Raw genomic sequence first — 18,645 nt, forward strand, 5'->3', positions numbered from 1 at the left:
ATTTTTTACATGTTAAATGTGGATGGGGCATGTCAATGAATCTGAAATCTGTGGCAGGCCAATCAGAGTAAGAAGAATAGGGAATGGCCACTCTAAGGGGCTAATGTGTGGTGGGGAAGGGTCCTAGAGATAATCGAGTGTGCGTAAACGTCTGTGGGAAGGAGACAGATATCACAACCTGCTACGTGCGTCTGAACAATGAGCAAGCAAACTATGCGCCCGGTGCGGCGGCTAGTGTGCTAGGGCCAGAGTCTACAGTGTCACAGTCGGATGATGATTCAGTCAGAGGTTTGTGTGGCGGCCCAAAAGGCCCAAACCCATCATTTTTGTGAAGACAGTCTGCAAGAATTCAGCTGGTTGAGGTACTGTAAGGAGACTCCATGAACTGCAAGTGTTGCTGTCGCTACACCGGAACTGCGGAGAACACAAAGTTAGCCGACAGCGCAGGCACTTCGCACTTTACCACAATACACTAGTTAAACACAATCATAGCCTCAAGCATAGAGCAAAACGTAATAAGCACATGTTGCTTGCATGTTTACTGTGGCTGCTTCTTCTCACCATTCCTTGCTACAATATGTAATACTTTTTTACCAACAAGTAATTCAAATTTAACTGTAGATTGATTTTAATAGCCTGACAATCACAGTGAAAACTGGGTACTGGCTTTTCTTTCCTAGTCTCTCTCTCTCTCTTCCTCCCCCATTACCCCACTAATGTTGGGTAATGGCAGCGTTTTCAGTCGTGACCTCTTTGCATCCATATCCTGCCTTCTGATGAATGAGATGAGTCAGACTAAATAAAAAGGAAATGGACTACAGATGAAAGACATTCAATCAGAGGAATGGGAGTGACTTAGTAGAGAAAACCCATTAATCTAATCCTATTGAGAAGGAACATACACACAAACACACACACACATACACACAGACAAAACAAAAACGATCTACACTGCATTTCTCAGGTCAGATAGAGCTAACAGATGGTTAATGAAAAACTGTCATTGTTCCTTCTGCACATGGAAAAATTCAAGTGAAAAGCCACACATTTCTTTTATTATTCCATTTGGGTTAAACTTTGAGAATATTTTGACTATATTTACTCCCTTTTGATAACAATTATTTTTGCTCAAACTTTTTTAACAGACACCTGAAGGCAACAGATTTTGAGGTTTGCAAGGACAGAAAGACAATTTGGGAAAAGAGCCCATTCATATCCTTGATATGGACCTGCCATTTAAACTAAAAGAAACGGGCTATGAGATGTTATTCATTTATAAAAACATATGGATGACAGGGCAAGCAGACTAATTTAAAATCAAACAGCATATGACTTTCCACATGGATGTTGTTTAAATATCTGGCCCACCAGGACATCTTACAATTGCATATGGTCACTGCTGGAATATTGATGTTAAACCAAGAGGCTGGCTGAACATTTGAACCTAATTTGATTAAAAATACACAATTAGACAAGGCAACGTTGCCACAAAGCAAACTCATTTGCACACATGTACGTGACTGGACAACTAGAAAATAACCACAATTTATGACTGTAGTGGCATGTAAAAGACACACCTTCTGACCATCGCAGATTAAGCAAATTGTCAGGCCCCCAGCTGACTTGACTGGCTAGTGTAAAAACCTAGCCAACATTCAACAAGTTAAAGATGTTTGCAGGTCTTATTGTCCCTACACAAATGTAATTACTCGAACTAAATCGCAAAACATATTCAATAACACTGTGAAACACTGACTTTAAATCTTTGAATCAGTTGTAAGTTGATGGCATGGCAACTATTATACAGACTTAACACAGACACTCACAGCAAAGGAACCATTAACGACCTATTTTTAGTCAGAATTAAACACGCAGTGGTTTCAGTTCCTGCAGTGTAAATACAAGAGATGTATTCCAATAAAGACTGGGTCTGAAACCTCTTGTGTGTGAGCATGCGTATGATTTACCAGCATATATATTTCACAATTTGTGTATACATGAGAGCAGGTGCACCTGTTAGGAGGAGGTCTATCCCATTAGTGGATCCCAGTGGAGGCATTAACCCCCTACTTAGTTCTCAGCACAGCAATGATCAGCAAGGCTAAAGCTACCTAACAGAGAGCAGGAGAGCACACTTCAAGAAAAGCTAGCTCGGCCGATTTCATACACCTCATTCACACTGATCCAGAAGGAGAGTGGAAAACACCCCAACGTAAAAGGTGCAGTCTCAGTGAAGTGTTAAGATATTCACTCAAGCTGCTCCCTGTCCAGACTGACAACTAGAAGACATATGGCTGTCATTTATAATGCACTAGCCTTGAATTTGGCAACACAGACAGAACGTGTGTGTGGTTCATGAGCTCACCATAATCATCCACACACAGCCGTTATCTAAAAACACACACATGCACTCACACATTAATAGACGGACAGCAATGTTAACTGTTAGAGACGAGAAAATCAATTTAACGACTTATCTTGTTGTTGTTGTTGTTTTTTGTGCATTATGACTCTGAAAAGTGTAAACAAATCTGCAGTATGATGATAAAGGGGGCATGCCAAATTCATGTTCTGGTGCTTTTTTGTTGTTGATTTCACTCAATTCAGAGTTAAAAGAGTTGTTTTTTAACCTTGTCACGACAAAGTCACATATTTTTGTGATGTAACCACAAAGACACATCTTGCTTGACACCATATGGAGCTAAATAATAAATACGAAGCTGCCTAGTAGAGTCTGAAAACCTGCCTGTAAGGTCCATCCCATTCATTAAAAAACAATACACATAAAAAGATATATGCACACTTCACTGTTATAAGGAGTGTAAAAGAAAATAGTTATGTTGAAAATAAATGTACAACTGAAAATATCAATCAACAGTTCCACAAGAAAGTTAAAAGTAATCAGAAACTGTGATGCTGAATTACAAATCAAACTGTGAATTAAGATCCAATATAGTATTTTAATGAGAGATCCCTATTATCACGTGTGTGTGTGTGTGTGTGTGTGTGTGTGTGTGTGTGTGTGTGTGTGTGTGTGTGTGTGTGTGTGTCTCCAGAAACTTCTACAAGTTAGAGAAGCTCATTTAGAATGATGATTATAGCTCCGGTACACTAATCTAAATTGCCCTTCTATCTTCAACAACGGATCACCTTCAGCACAAAACAACCAGATTAGAGGACAATGCAGCCAAGGTTGGCCTAAAACTGAACGACAAGAAGTGCAAGATAATGAAGGCCAACAGCAGGAGCGACAACAATCTGAAGGTTGGAGAAAGCGAGGTAGAGGAGGTAGAGAGCTTCACGTATCTGGGTGCAAACGTCACTAAGGATGGTGGAGGAACAGCGGATGTCAAGAAAAGAGTGGCACTGGCAAGCGCGCAGTTAAAAAGGCTATCAAACATATGGCAAGCCAGAGATATCAGCAGGAAGACCAAAACCTCCCTTTTCAAGAGCTTGGTCCTTTCGGTTCTGCTTTATGGATGCGAGACCTGGAAACTAACCAAGGGAGAGGAGAAGAAGCTAGACATCTTCCAGACCAAATGCTTACGGAAGATTTTCAAGATTCGATGGCAACAACACGTCTCCAACAAGTCAGTTCTTGAGAGTGAGGAGACGGAGATGGAACTGGATCGGCCATGTGCTGAGGAAGGATAGAACGGACGACTGTGCTGTGGCCCTCGGGTGGACACCTGAACGAAGAAGGAAAAGAGGCCGCCCAAAAACAACTTGGCGGCGAATGGTGGAACTGGAACGTAACGGTGCAGGCTGGAACACGTGGAACACAGCACGACGTGCAGCTGCAAACCGAACCCAGTGGAGGAGTGATGTCCAAGCCTTGTGTGCCTCCTGGCACGGAGATTAACCTTAACCTAACACTAATCTAATGGAGTTAAATGATGATGGGATGTCCGGATTAAGTTTAGGTTGGTGGTTCAGGTATGGACTACAGCAAGGGGTAAGGTATCTATTTTAGCTTTCATTTACTTTGAAACCCCCAAAATTATTAATGTAAGAATTAATGTTTCCCTTTAGGATGCCATGTAAATATGTCACTTAAAACCTCAGTAAAACATGCTTTGATTCCCAAATCAGTGTCAAAGTGTAAGATACAGTACATCCCATACGACGATGTAATACTAATAGCCCTAAATCTACATAATTCAATTTCACTTGCCTTTCAAAGACCTTTAAAACCTACAAAACATCAACATGCAAACACAATGTTCCAGAGTTTAGTTAAGACATGGGACCTCCACTGGAAGATACATGTCATTCTTTGCCAAAATACATTGTGTCCAGGAGGTGAAAGAAAGATACAGAGGAAAAGAAGGAAAGGTGAGATGAGGTGAATTGAGGGGGGAGGAGGACAATTACATGTAGTGTAGGAAAGGGCACCCTTTCTGATTATGAGTCCATGCAGATGTACCAGTTCCTCCACAAACAGAGGGAGAGAGAGAGACTGGGATTGAAAAACTAATTGCATTGCAAGAATGCTTCTAAAATCCTACCCACGAACTAAAGTAAAGAGAAGCACACAAATAATGATAAACACCCTCTGGACACACACAAACACACACACACACACACACACACACACACACACGGCCTAAGAGTGCATGAAGATTACCACAACATTTCCTCCGACCACTGCAGTGGCCTTGTATGACAGACAGCTGCTAAGCGTGAAGTCTACAGTGTGTTCTTGTCTGCCTGTCCACTGTGTCTATCGGGAGGAAAATAAGGGAGACAGAAAGCAACAGGGAGAGGAAAAAAATAAGGTTGAAAGGCTGACCCACAGCAGCTCTGGCCAAGGCCTCACAGCACATTCCAGTTGACCAGAGGAAAGTCCAGACTGTCACGGTCAGCAAACAGAGCTGCGTTATGATCCTGCTTTGCACCCGGTGATACATCGGGCTGCTTTGGCTGTGATTCACCATGTTAAAAGTGAATACAGGCCATCCCAATGTTTCTACCGCCAGTTTTATCATTAATACATCAGATTTTTATAAGACAACTTCAAGCTTGTACTGAGTAATGGTGCATGAAAGCCTTCTACAAAATGAATTAAATATGGAATACATCAAATAGGAAGAAAAACACCTGAAGGCTGCACTCTCTTCTGTTCACCTGATGGAGAACTTAAGTAGAATAGGGATGCAACGAACGCTTGTTTTTATTTTGATTTATTGATTAAGTCTATAAAACAACAAGAAATAAAAGAGAAAAATTCCCCGTTGCTACTTCACAGAGCCTAATGTGACGTCTTTTAATGTTCAACCAACAGTCCAAAATCCAAAGATATTCAATTTACAATTATGTAAAACAAGAGAAAAGCAGAACACTCAACACACCTTAACTCAAACCAAAGAATGTTTTAAGTTGCCTTTTAGTTTTTCTTTTGATTAACTAATCGATTAATCAACTTACCAGGGTGAGCTCTACATGAGAGTCTACATGTGTTCATTAGCAGTAAGCTGTAAGTTACCCTGTCACAAATAAAGGCCTGAAATGCCCCAAAAAAAGTAATCTTAAAAGTTCTTCAATTTACCGGACTTTAAAATTGTTGATACATAATTCAAATATTTCTCCCTTCACAAATAATATTTGCTGATAATGCAAATGGCTGGCAAAAATGAGTTGTATAAAAGGGAACAAAAGGTTAAAAAAGGCAGTGATATGGAAACCTGCTACTAAACTTGACAAGCAAGACACTAAATACGTCAGTAGGAAATTTGAACTGGACAGCTTGATGCTGAGTCCATTACAGGTTGGAACAATCGTGCAGGAGGCCAACCCTACAAGTGCACAAAGCCATCAGACATTCAACTTTTTGTAGACATACAAAGTTTGGAACAAACTGTAACACTAAAATTTTGCATAATCAAAATTATACACAAATATGATGGATAATTAGACGTATATAACACAGCTATCACAGTGACAAATTGTGATTTATTGAAGCAAAAACTGTGTGGGGAAACAAAGAGTCTGAAAGTGTTGTGAACCCATAAGTGCTCTCTGTATTTATGATGTATGAAATACTGAAGCACACAGAGCAATAGATCACATGTCAAGTGGTGGCGAAAGTGCTGCTCACTTAAATCCTATGTGGTGATAAATTAGATAGCTGAAGGGAAAGAAGAGAAGGATGTAACTAATAACCAAACTTCTGAACAATTGCTTGCAATCAGTGTCAAGCAAGCAAGTTTCTCCTGAGTGGGCACTTTTCGCTGTATGGAAAGCACTTCCCCTTTACCACAAATTCAGTATCAGGTTTCTCTCTGCGGCTCTAATGCAGAACATTGAGCAGGGGCTCAGTGGAAGGTGATCGGGATTTGTAGTTGGGGGACCATGTCAAACCTCAGTCTGCTTTCACATTTAAAACAGCAGCATGCTACTTGGCTCTACGCAGGGAGATAAGCTCTGCAACAAGACTGGAGCTGGCAAGCATACTGCTGCTCTCCTCTTTGAGTGACTGATTCAGAGTGTGAGTGTGAGTGTGAGTGTGAGTGTGTGTGTGTGTGTGTGTGTGTGTGTGTGTGTGTGTGTGTGTGTGTGTGTGTGTGTGTGTGTGTGTGTGTGTGTGTGTGTGTGTGTGTGTGTGTGTGTGTGTGTGTGTGTGTGTGTGTGTGTGTGTGGCCATGGAAGACATTTATGAGAGTGGTTATAAACTGCTGCAGCTAGGAGAGCTTGACGACTGTCTGCCTTACACGTATACAGCACTACAATAAATCATTTCAAATGAAATGTTGCATACAAGGACTGTTATAGGGACAGTGAAATGTCCATGCAGGTCTCTAAATCAGAGAAATTAATTGATTCAGACTGTTGGAGGGTGGATGATTTTTTAGCATACTACTGCTCATCTCACAGAGATCATAAAATGCAGCATTTGACATTACATGTCATTGTACATGACAAAACAATAGCTCAGAGGCACAGATGTCTACATTTGCTCTCTTTTTCAGATTTCTCTTCTCTTCACTATTTTCTCACCACCTTCTCCACTTTGCATTACTATAGCAGGAAGTTGCACGTGCATGCTCGAATGCACACACAAACATATGTGAAACCTCAGCCGGACACCTAAAGGAGAATTCCGGCCAATTTTTACGTTAATCTTGATCGCAATAAATATGTGGGTACTGTCAATAGAAAAAGAAAACAACCCAAATCGGTGCTGGAAAACTTGAGATGCTGCTTCAACGTCTACGAGCTTCCACTGAGGTAAAACGGCATTTGTGGGATCCTGTTTTAGAGAGACTATGGGCCTCTTAACAGACACAAAATGCAACTAAAATGTCTGTGAAACAGGGCCCTTACATGACAACAAGATGCGTTTTCAAGTCAGACATTGTTTAAATTCACCTACCATGTCTCGATCCTGCCGGTTGCTAGCTCACCCTGATAGCTGCTAGCTCCTAGCTGCCACCCGGGATTCAGCCAGGCTTCTGTGATAATCATCCCGACAACAATCCACTGAGCGCCTGGTGGTCTGGCTATGTCCTCCAGAGGACAGGTCATGTCACATCTTGAAGTTTATGAAGTTTATGAAGCCTCATATGCTTTAACCATGCCTCATTTCACAGCTAATGAATTGTATTACGTAGAGTATTGTATGAGATATCATTGAACTCAGCAGAGAGTTCCCTTTTCTTTGGGGATGATTTGCAGTGTCTGAGTGCATGGTCGCAAGGAGCAGCGTCCACCAGTAACCCCCAACATGCAAACAAGCGCGAGGGCCCGTCCAACGCTGCTTGCAGCTATAATTGCATTTTGTGTATGTTAAGAGGCACAAAGGCTCTCTAAAACACTTCCCGGACAACTTCCGTTTTAGCTAAGTGGAAGCTTGTAGACGTAGCTGCAGCAATTCAAGTTTAACAGCACCGATTTGGGTCAGTTTTTTTTTTTTCTATTGATAGTACTCACATATTTATAGCAATCAAGATTAACGTAAAAATTGGCCGGAATTCTCCTTTAAACACAAACGCACAAGCATTTAAATGCAATGCACAACTCATAGATCACCATATGAGCACCTATTTAAATCATGCAAGCAAACAGAGACATAAACCTTTACACGACAAATGTGTGCAGAGTGAAGCTGAAAAAACAAAGAGGAAGGAGCACAGCTACTTTCACATGACATGTCACATGCAATTTAGAAGATAACAAGGTACATTTTCTTTAGAAGTCAGGTCATATAGGCAGAGTGAAGCATTTCACCATCCGTTTCCCTCAATTGAATGGAAAGCTTTTCAACACCTAACTTATATTATCACAATATAAAATGCCAGTGTCAGTTGTGCTAATGGATGAGTCAGGAGATTATGCAGATTATTGTTATGTAACAGTAGAGCTCAAGTGGTTTATCAACAAGTTGTTTTTAATGTAACCTGAAAAGGTGGCGCTCAAGCTCATACACTCAAGCATCAAACCAAAAATGAAACATGATGGAAACCACTCACTATAGCAAACAGGACTGTGCACAGCGGCCATCCTCTTTCCCAACACGCTCGCCAAAAGACTCAGGACAGAAGTTAATCCATCCGACCTCAACATTTGCATTCTAGACCTTAGTTCCCAGCTTTTGAACAGCCGTGTTCACCAAGTTCAGCCACCATAAAAGCCAGCGTTCATCCACAGTCTTATGTCTAAGCAGTGTGCTTGAGGACACTGAATCCTTGATTGAATTGATCAGCTGTGAAAATAAATCTTCTCACTGCAGAAGATTAAATAACTAATTCTCAATGAGAGGGTTCCACCAGAAGACATTAGTCTCACACGTTTATGGGTTACACATTGTAACAAGATGTGACTACTGTCCTGACTGAGTGCACTGACCTGAGCATACAAAATCAAGTTTCATTCTGCTGTTTTTCCCAATTGCTTTCTCACTGTACAGTGAAAACCTCAGAGAGTAAGTGGATATTTTAAGTGGGTAAACCTTCATTTGTCAACCATGACTGTGAGCGCTGTAAGTAACAAAACAGGAAACTAATTATTTTCATCTATCTGCTCTTGTGGCAGATGTGTTCTGAAATTCAACAGCAAGGTAACTAAGGTAACACAGACTCATTGCCTTCACTACGCGGACCGATCATGCTTACTGCTGTGTGTAGTCCACCCCCCCGAAGGACCATTCTGAGCCAGGAAACACCCTGATATTGATGCCTATGTCATTTCTTTAGCACAACATTATTTGAGGTTATTATTTTGAAAGTGTTTTCATAGTATGTCAGAAGAAGCACCATGGACTCCTCACATCCGATTACACAAAGCTTTGTCCACTGATGTGTAAATGTCCATAAGGTTTCATGAGCTCTGAACCTAATTAAGTATGTGTGCTCAGGATTGTCTGTGCTTTCATCTGTTCTGCTTATTGTGCAGACAGTGGATCTCATAGCTGCTGTTGTGTACTAAAAAACCACAATTCAAGCATACTGACAAGGTAATAAATATGTTTACTTAACGTTCAACTAAACAAGTAAGAAAACATTCTGTATAGTTCAAATCAGTGCAATTAGTTGAGCTCACATACAACCTCAGATAATGTTGTTCTATGCTTCTGACAACCCACCCCTGCTTTTGTGATGCATAACAGCAATATTCGTATTGCATTAGCTCAGCACGACTGACCTTACACTGAACCCATCCTCTTCATCCCTAATGTAAGCTCTGCAAAGGTGGTGTTTCACATGCTAAAATAAAATGACCAAGGTATCACTGACCGATTCTTAATGCTCCCAACCTAAAATAAAACTCTCACCCATCCTTCACAGAGCCCCCTTAAATCTCACACACACACACACACACACACACACACACACACAGCATTCTCAGGTCACATCTGGCTTCACACATGGGGCCCTGAGCCACAGTATACTGCTGTAGTAGTATCATCGTCGTAGCATCTACTACGTGCAGACACTCCACCCCCACTCACAAGCACAGCACAATAACGAGCCACATCCTGGATATCTGTCAAGAAGGGCCCCTCCCTGGCAGCACCAACAGGGTGGATGTATCAATGAGCACGACGATGAGTGAAGGCAGTTTAATTTAAATATGATTCTTTTATCAATGTGAAGAAACACTGAACGGTTAGGTAGGCCTACTGGATTAGCCAAAACACGCATCTATCTTTTTGGGTTATTATATTCTTTACTTCTTTATCTCATGCCTACAACTGGATCTTATTTGTTAACATGTGTTATAGCCAACTCACTCTCAACTGGAGCCTCACGTTCAGTCTGCCCAGAGCATGTGACTTCAGTCACAACGCCTGAGAGATTGAAGACACAGAGGCCACACTTCTGCTCTAATTTCTACCTAAAAGAGCTACTAAACCCATTATTTAAGGGTGTCAGTAAATTAACCTTGGGGAGTTGTGATAGTGTGTCACCCACCTGAAACAGACTTTCTGTCAGTCCCCGCCTGATCTGCGTCCACAAAAAGGCGCAAAAGAAGAACAGGGTGATCTCGGTCAAGGTAATATTTGCATTATCCAGGAGAGTCTTTTTAGAGAGCTCCAACCCGCAAGGACTACAGTCTCTCCATGCGCCCAGCATTACGGTGGAGGCCTTGGTGATGAGGTCCAAGTATCCCGGCATGGGCTCCACTTCCACGGGACCGGCGTCCCCGGTGTGACCGCTCATTGTGGTGCGACGCAGGAAGAACAAAAAAGAAGGGTACTCCAAAGAAGGGTAGAGGAAATGCAGGGAGCAATACTGTCCAGACTGTGTGTCTAATCCGTGAACCAGCTTGCTAGCTCAACTAAAAACGCTAAAATAAGCTTATCTAACCAGCTTACCTTCTTCAGTAGCTTAATTCTTTGTTTTCCAATTTAAGACATGGGCGACCAGGTCAGTTTTATGAATGATAGCAGGGCCTATATCTGGTCGGACCAGGAACACCGGCTGTGATGCTGTATTTGATACTCACACAAGCCAATTATCAAAAAAGGTTTTGACAATTAATGTGAGCCATTAGCGCCTGTCTGGTAGAGGTTTATTTTGATCATCATTCCGCTACGCACACAGGCTCATCAGCGCGTCTTGGTTGCCCGCCTAGCTAACTTATAACAAACGCACACAATAGCGAATGGACCCGCATTGGCGGCAGTTTCCAAGCTAATCTAGCTACTTGAATGAATTCCCTTAAAACGTGATGGAGTTCCCACACATGAACGATTTCAGCTTGCGATCTGACTTGGTCTTTCCAGCGCCGAGCCCAGCCAGCACATGCGATTATTGCGCCGCCACACTGTTGCGTCTAATCTTTCCGTTATTCGCTTTATGTATCGTTAACGTCTCTGTACCGCTTCATGAGTGAGAACAGCAGATTTTCCTCACCGGCACGCAGAGCCAAGTCCACCGAAGGGGGAAAAGGATAGATAAGAATAGTCTCCTGTGAAGAGGCTGCCCTCGCTTCTTCTCCTCCTCTTCCTCCGCTGCCGCTCTGGCCTGGTCAACGTGGCCGTGGCTGCGTTTTGACAAGCAGCGCTTCGCTTTCAGTGGGTATCAACTGGTAAACTGTAGAGTACAGCGTACGTGTATGCAAAATGAAGAGAAAAAAAAACAGAGGGGCGTGACGTAATTAGTGACCGCTATCTTCGTTTTGAACCCTTTGCTTGAGGATTAAAAAGGATGACTTAAAGAGACAGTGCAGACAAATGCTTCATACAAGACTATAGGCAACACAATTACATCACACAAAATGTGAAAGACATCACCAATAAACACTTGGATTGAATTGACTTCATTTCATGGTGTTTGCATGCACACACAAAACCACACTTCAAAAACAACACAGGTTTTAGACATTTATTTTAATTTCAAAGGAATGATTACAAAAGATGTGATGATGATGATTTCCATAAGAGAAAGTCAAATTAATAAAGAATGGACATGTTTCATCTACACCCAGGGGAAATGATGACATCTGGTCCGATTTAAATATTACACCAAAAGTGACATTTTGTGACATTGACAAGTAGAAATATCAAAACAAATACAGTTATGCAGTTTAGACTTGCTAACTTCATGGTGTTATAATAAAGTCTATTGCTGAGAGGTCTCAGTAAAAGCAGATGTCTTATGCAGTAGCGATGGGAGCATACTGCATCACTAGTCTGTCAAACTCATTCTCCTGCAGGGAAACAAAGAACAGAGAAAACAGTCAAACACCAGGAAAAAACATCTGGCCAGCTGTGCATCGCATGGTTTGTTTTAGTGGTATAACCCAGTTTTAGTATGTTTATGTACATCTGCACGGCTATGTAAGTAAAACACACTGTGTGACAAAGGCTAAAGATTCAGTTTAAAGCACACATTGACTTTGCTTCAAGGACACCTGCTGGCTAACATTTAAAACAACCTAGCCAGGTAAATCAATAATAACAGAGTAAAGGTTATGTAGGTTTGTCAACAACTGAGTGGAACTTGTGAAAGTAAATAGCCCAGGCCAAAGATCAGAGGTCTCCCTCAGAATAAACAAATATAGACACAATCAGGTTACCTTGGCTAAGTAGTCTTTGAGAAATGGATGGGCTCTGTGCGCATCTTTCAGCTGAGAGAGGTACCGATTGGTTACCTGAGGGCAGACGTAAACAGATGTCGCAAAAGTTAGAAAGTTAAGGCCAAAAAAAAAAAAGAACAAAAATGTTCTTGAGGGACTTCAAAACTGAAGAGATTGGTCAAGACAACTAACAATGTGTGAACATTTAACATAAGTCAGGAAGCCGTATAGCCTAAAAACACTTACTTTACTACCACACCTGAGGATTAGAAGCATTGTCTACATGATTCCAGTTAACCTTGAGTAAGATGTGCTAATAAGTTATCACCGTTGGACACCTTTTAATGATGGCTCTAAGTCAATGCACAGCCTTCTATCATATTACTGTCAAGTTTAAGATTGAGATAGATAATTGAGTATTTATCTTATGAACTCTGAGTTCCAGGGTGTGGGCTACTACTCACACAGCACTAAACCACTGGAAATGCTTAGATGACACTTTTCATGACAGTGGACAAACACAATCAAGAAATTGCTTGGTGGAATGCTCTTGTCAGCTTCAATCAAAACAAACACACAGAATTGCTGAGGAGAGCATTTTGCACTCTTAACTTTGAGTGTTATTAGACAAAGAGATTGGACAAAGTCCTCTTTGACTGAAGACGAAGTTTGTCTGAAGGAAACTGCTAAACGGAAATCTGTGGAAGAGTTGCCCTGGTTAACGGCATTGGGTCCAAAGTCTCACCTCGGGAGCTTTGCCCAAGTGCTGAGTTAGCACTATGAGGTTGATCAACGTCTCAGGGTGACTGCTGTCCTAAAAAGGGGGAAGAGAGAAAGACATAGATGGATAGAAAGTGAGAGACTCATTCCTCACAAAACAAACAAGACAACAATGAAAACAAAAACATGGAGTCAAGACAGTGAGAGAAGATAGCACCTTCTGTTCAGCGAGTTTCATGTCATTTACTGAGATGACCTTAAGTTCCTTTATCACAAGTACAGCAGACAACAAGGTGGCGCAGGTTGCTGTGCAGTATTTCAGTCCAATGTTAACATCTACCATGAATTGAATTATGCTCCAAAATGTTCATATTTCTACATACACGTCTGTGTAAAACAAGATACATTCTGTTTATATCTTTTCATTTTTATTTATTCCACTTGCTAGGCCGAACGTGTGCATTGACATTGCCGTAAAGTCCCACGATACTCTTGTGTATGTTCTGCATGTTTAGTGAAAAAGAACATCACTGAATAACCATCACTTTGTAATAAGTGAAAATAGAAGCTCAGAAAAGCTGGTCATTTGTGAAAGACTTCATTCACACAAGAGTCTGACTGAGGTCTGGTTTTAACAGTCAACATAACTGAGCTTGTACAACTTTAAAATAAACCCGACATCCATTTGGACACTAAGTTGCAATATTTGTAAAATGTGAGATAGAGCATCGTATATTTAATGTTCATATGGTAAAAAAAAAAAAAAGGAAAATGTACAAACTTTAAAAACAAAACTACCCCAAAGTGAATATTTTGTTACAATAACTGTAGACTAGAAAAGAGTTTGTGGTGCCCTCTGCTGTTACAATGTGAACAGTTAACCAGGGGCTCAGTGGTGGAGCGGCAAGACACTGCACCCCGAGTTGGCCCGATGCTGCGCCATCGGTGTGTAAATGTGTGTGAGTGTTTATCTGATGGGCAGGTGGCACCTTGTACGGCAGCCTCGGCCACAGCGTGTGAATGGTTCCTGTACTATGTAAAAGCGCTATGAGTAGTTGTTTAGACTAGAAAAGCGATATATAAGATTTACAAGATTACTGTATGCAAATTTAAAAATTACATTAACATTTTTAAATTGTTGTGAAAAGCATCTACAGAAAACATTTGGCTTATTTCTGAGATTTGTGATATTAGAGCTTAGGTCTATTATAATAGATAGTCTCATTACTTAGTTAAAAACTGGCATGCTATTGTGTGTCTATAAATCACATATTGAATATCATTATTTTACAGTTTTAATTTTTATTATTTTTAGTTGTGAAAGTTGTGATCTATTTTAGTCTTAGCTTACTCTAAAACAATTCAGAATGCATCTTGTAATGGGTTCGCATTTTACACCTCCAGCACAGCTCCCCTGTATAAGCAGGCATTCATTAGGGATTAACTTATGAAGGATATCAATTTAATATGATGCTCAGAAACAAACTATCAAAAGCTTCAGCTGAATTAATTGTGCATTAAAGTACACCAAAGTTTGTTTAGTATACCAGAAAATTTGTGATAAAGAGACAGAACAAGGAGGGATAAAAACTAAAACACAAACTAATGTAATCTAACCTTGTCCAGTGCCTCCTGTAGCACTCCCTCAGCCTCCTCCCACTTGTTCTGAGCCATGTAACAGGCCGCCTGCCCGTTGAGGAGCAGCAGTGTGGATGAGTACTTGTCCGACATCTCCTGGAAAATGTAGTAGGCATCCTGCAACTTCTCTCCACCCTGGAACAGTGACCAGAATGCAATCAAATGTTGGGAAGAAGAAATGTGAGTGTCCAGCGGTGACAATGCTAAAAAGTCAATAATAAGTGAACAACACCTGCTGTTTTATGGTTTTGTTTTTTTAATGGTGTCAAGGGTGCTCACTAATCCTGAATAAGTTGGAAGAACTCAAATGGAACACAGTCATTCTTAGACCCGGCGAGATTAGCTTGATACTGCACCAAGGAATACTGCATACTTACATACAAGCGTCAACCAATCACAATACCATTTGGATCCTGATAATGTGATGATTAGGCGTTCACTTCCTTTATTTATTTGTAAATGGAATATGTGTATCTTGGTGATGTCAAACAAATGTAACTGAATGTCTCCTCACCACAGCAATGTTAACCCAGGCTGTGGCCAGCTGGGTTAGAGTAGCATCCTCATCCTGCTCCTGCATCTTCTTCAGCTCTTTCCTGTCAACGAGAAGAATATCACGTCATAGGTATTAGAGGAACACCAAGTATATACAGTATATACTTTTATGTGTGCAGTCTTTTTGTTGTTGTTTAGTAAGTCTAGACTTACTCTCAAATTACATTACTAAACAAATTCAAAAAAGCTTCTGGATGTTTTCCATAAGAAAAAAAAAAAAAGAATCTAACCTTACAAATCAATGCAAATCATCCATTGTTTTTATGTTCTGCCATACCTTGCCAGGTCAACACGATCCAGACTCAGCAACACCTGAATGGTCATGGCCATGCTGAAAAACAAACAAATTTTCAGGGCCGGTTTAGTCAGGAAAGCAACCTTATAAACCCAGGGAACGACCAGAGAGTATTGTAGAGCAGATGTGAGCAGACTTTAGAGTATTTCACATCTGACTGACCCGAGGTTCAGTGCTGTGCAATACCAGTCACCCTTATGGGATTATTGGTATAGCTGTCTTGTTTAATTGGTGTCTGTCTTGTGCATCTATATCTTTTTTTGTTGAAGTTGTTTTATAGACCGTGAGTTTAATAATAAAGACTATCTATCTATCTATCTATCTATCTATAACAAATGCAAAGTTTGTTAATCTCTTTCTCTTACACACATGCCAAGATATCAGCCTTTTTATTATTTGGGTAAATTGAATTGCACAGTGAGTCAAGAAGCCAGTTACCTTTTTGAGAAAAATCCATAAATCTTTCTCAATAAACATGCAAAAATGATTTGACATGACTTCATGATTGACCTGTGCATCATGAGCATCTATTAAACCAAAGTATGTTTTGATGAATTAACATTAAAGCTAAAGGGTGTAATGTTGATTAATATATTATTATAACACCCTTCATTTAAAAACGAGTCTATTAAGTTGAGATGAAGATGCAGTGGAAGTTGATAATTTTAGTAATTCTGATACTGTTCACTCTAGCTGGGTAGTTGATGACAGTTCAAAGCAAGGGTGAAACTAATTCCATTGTCTTTATTTTAGTTGCAATGTAAGTACTGTGTGGAACGTAATAGATTTTGTTTTCTTGGCAGATAAAAAGTCTTTACTAGAAAATAGTTTGTAACATGAACAAAATCTTTCTGAGAAAAAGTAAAACCTTGATCCCCTCTTACCACTCGAGGCTTTCTCCTTGGTGCAGAGTCCTGAGAGCAGCATCAGTGTTCATCTCATGGTAGTAGATGGAGGCAGCCATGAGGAGGAAGGTGGTGTTGGAAGCATCTACGCTCTTTGCCATCTTTTGGTCTAGATCAGCAACAATAGCATCCCTGTGAGAGAAAAAATAACAATGGGGAAAGTGTTTAGACTATGAGAACTTCAAGAGAATCCTTGAATCACAATCAGGCACTAAGGAAAAAGGTGTTGTTTAATAATCCTAACACACAATTTCCTTTAGACTTTTAAAGACTTAGGCTGGGTGATTTATTGAATATGTTTTGAATACTAAAGTATATTCTTTATTTCTGTTGAGGGAACATGGACCATCTGCTGTAGTAGATTGCCGTCAGTAATACACAGATGTTAGATAACTGTTTTAAAAAATTTTGAGAAACCAGTAGTCAGATCTGTCAGAGTTGAGGCATTAATACATGCCGTTTACTTAAAAAGGATAACATACTGCTGTATTTATTTTTTGTATGTATGTAATTTATATATAATAAATGAAGTGGTAAAGTCTCTGTTACAAAGACACCGTTTCTGGAGCGTGACTGCATTATCTGCCTGTAATACTTGGTGCTTAGTCTAATTGAAAGCTTCTTCAGTTAAAAGTGTTCAGATGTTATTTAATGTATTGAGTAACTGTCTACACAGCCATGCTCCTTCCATGACGACCTGAAAGTCAAATGCAAGCTCTTACCTTTTGCTATCACTGGACAGATACTCAGCCAACATCTTGACAGCCTGAAGCTCTGGTGAAGAGTTGCCCTTGATGTCATCCAGGACCACAGCATACTTTCTCTGCATTAACACAAAGCACAACAGGTGTGGGTGAGCAGGGTTTTATTCTGCCAAATAACAGTGATAGCGACAAATATAAAGCAGCTAACAGCTAATGACAAGAAACTGAGCTCAGTCTGATACATAACACTTTTGCTTGAGAAAATGACAGTTAGAAAACAAGGTCTACCTGGGCAATGTATGCTCTGTACAAAAACATGTCCCTTTCAGTCTCCTTCTCCGGTGCTGATGGCTTTAAAGAAAAAAGAAGAGAAACATTCGCTAACGTTAGCACTGATGCTCGAAAACGCCATTGACTGCAGTTAGGCAGAGAGGTAAATAATGACCGAAACAGTTTATTTTAAAACTTTCAACTGATGCCAGGTTAGATACTTACCTTCACCTTCTGAGCCTCGTTAATACACTGTTGATAACTGCCAATATAGTAGGCATTTTTTACATCGAACAGTTCATCAACATCACCCTGTTGTGCCGCCATCTTTGATTACAGACCGTCCTGACACGTCGCAAAAATACGTCACCTTCCTGCTGTGTACTGAGGATTGTGGGAAGTTGAGTTCAACAACAAAAGCACAGGTGAATGGTATAGACATCATCAGAAATCATTATGGGGTAAATTGATATTGTTTTGCCCTAAAAAAAGGACAATATCGTCAAGTAGGTACAACTACACAATTGTGTATCCATTTAAAAAAAAAAAATACATTTATGGATGTACAGCAATTAATTTAGGCCCTTGCTAGACTACCTAAAACGATGGTTAATGGTGAACTGGAATAGTTGGATTACCTGAGTAACAGCGGTTTGATTAAAAAATACAATGACAGTAATCTCACCAAACTGTGATGCCCAAAGGGTAGGCAGCTAATTAGTTATAAAGGCACGAGTTACAGTATATCTTATTTCCAGACAAATTGTGGCATAATTAGAGCCAATTGAATTAGTCAATAAATCAGTTAGTCAATTGACACATACTTAATCTTCTTCACTTGATTAATCACGGTCAATTTTCAAGAATTTTTTTTTTTACTTTTGGTCTGACAAAATAAGCAATTTGAAGACATCACCTTGAGCTCTGGCGAATTGTAATGCACTTTTTTTCTATTTTATTTAGAACAAATGATATTGATCAATCGAGAAAATAATCGGCAGATTAATCGATAATGAAAATAACTGTTTGTTGCAGCCCT

The 18,645-nt window shown here is 40.2% G+C and overlaps 2 protein-coding genes and 1 long non-coding RNA gene across 4 annotated transcripts in view; 1 reads left to right on the forward strand and 2 right to left on the reverse strand.

Moving 5' to 3' along the window:
• LOC116695102 (uncharacterized) overlaps positions 1-2,831 on the forward strand; it is a 31,016-nt gene extending 28,185 nt beyond the window's left edge. For both annotated transcript variants that reach the window (XR_004333354.1, XR_004333355.1), the window contains one exon: positions 2,818-2,831. This is a non-coding gene — a long non-coding RNA (uncharacterized LOC116695102). The remainder of the gene's footprint in view (positions 1-2,817) is intronic.
• cers1 (ceramide synthase 1) overlaps positions 1-11,593 on the reverse strand; it is a 23,042-nt gene extending 11,449 nt beyond the window's left edge. Inside the window, exon 1 of the mRNA XM_032525158.1 lies at positions 10,410-11,593. Within this exon, the coding sequence (XP_032381049.1) occupies positions 10,410-10,658 (249 nt within the window). The 5' untranslated portion in view covers positions 10,659-11,593. The remainder of the gene's footprint in view (positions 1-10,409) is intronic.
• Positions 11,594-11,988: 395 nt separating this feature from the next.
• cope (COPI coat complex subunit epsilon) lies at positions 11,989-17,990 on the reverse strand. The gene is made up of 10 exons (XM_032525159.1): positions 17,832-17,990; positions 17,625-17,687; positions 17,355-17,455; positions 16,612-16,764; positions 15,710-15,763; positions 15,392-15,473; positions 14,857-15,012; positions 13,265-13,333; positions 12,520-12,594; positions 11,989-12,150 (listed from the first exon to the last, which is right to left on the reverse strand). The coding sequence occupies exons 1-10, from the start codon at positions 17,931-17,933 to the stop codon at positions 12,097-12,099; spliced, it is 909 nt and encodes a 302-aa protein (XP_032381050.1). The 5' UTR covers positions 17,934-17,990; the 3' UTR covers positions 11,989-12,096.
• Between the last annotated feature and the right edge of the window lie 655 nt (positions 17,991-18,645).

The sequence above is a fragment of the Etheostoma spectabile genome, chromosome 9, assembly GCF_008692095.1.
Source record: "Etheostoma spectabile isolate EspeVRDwgs_2016 chromosome 9, UIUC_Espe_1.0, whole genome shotgun sequence".
Classification (NCBI taxonomy): Eukaryota; Metazoa; Chordata; class Actinopteri; order Perciformes; family Percidae; genus Etheostoma; species Etheostoma spectabile.

What these genes read in the sequence shown, in the direction of transcription:
- cope (XM_032525159.1), bottom strand. Translation starts at nt 17,933, where the DNA reads ATGGCGGCACAACAGGGTGATGTTGATGAACTGTTCGATGTAAAAAAT. An exon ending in CTGTCCAGTGATAGCAAAAG is followed by an intron (nt 16,765 to 17,354) that starts GTAAGAGCTTGC and finishes TTTCTCTCACAG; the next exon opens with GGATGCTATTGTTGCTGATC. An exon ending in TACAGGAGGCACTGGACAAG is followed by an intron (nt 13,334 to 14,856) that starts GTTAGATTACAT and finishes CCCCCTTTTTAG; the next exon opens with GACAGCAGTCACCCTGAGAC.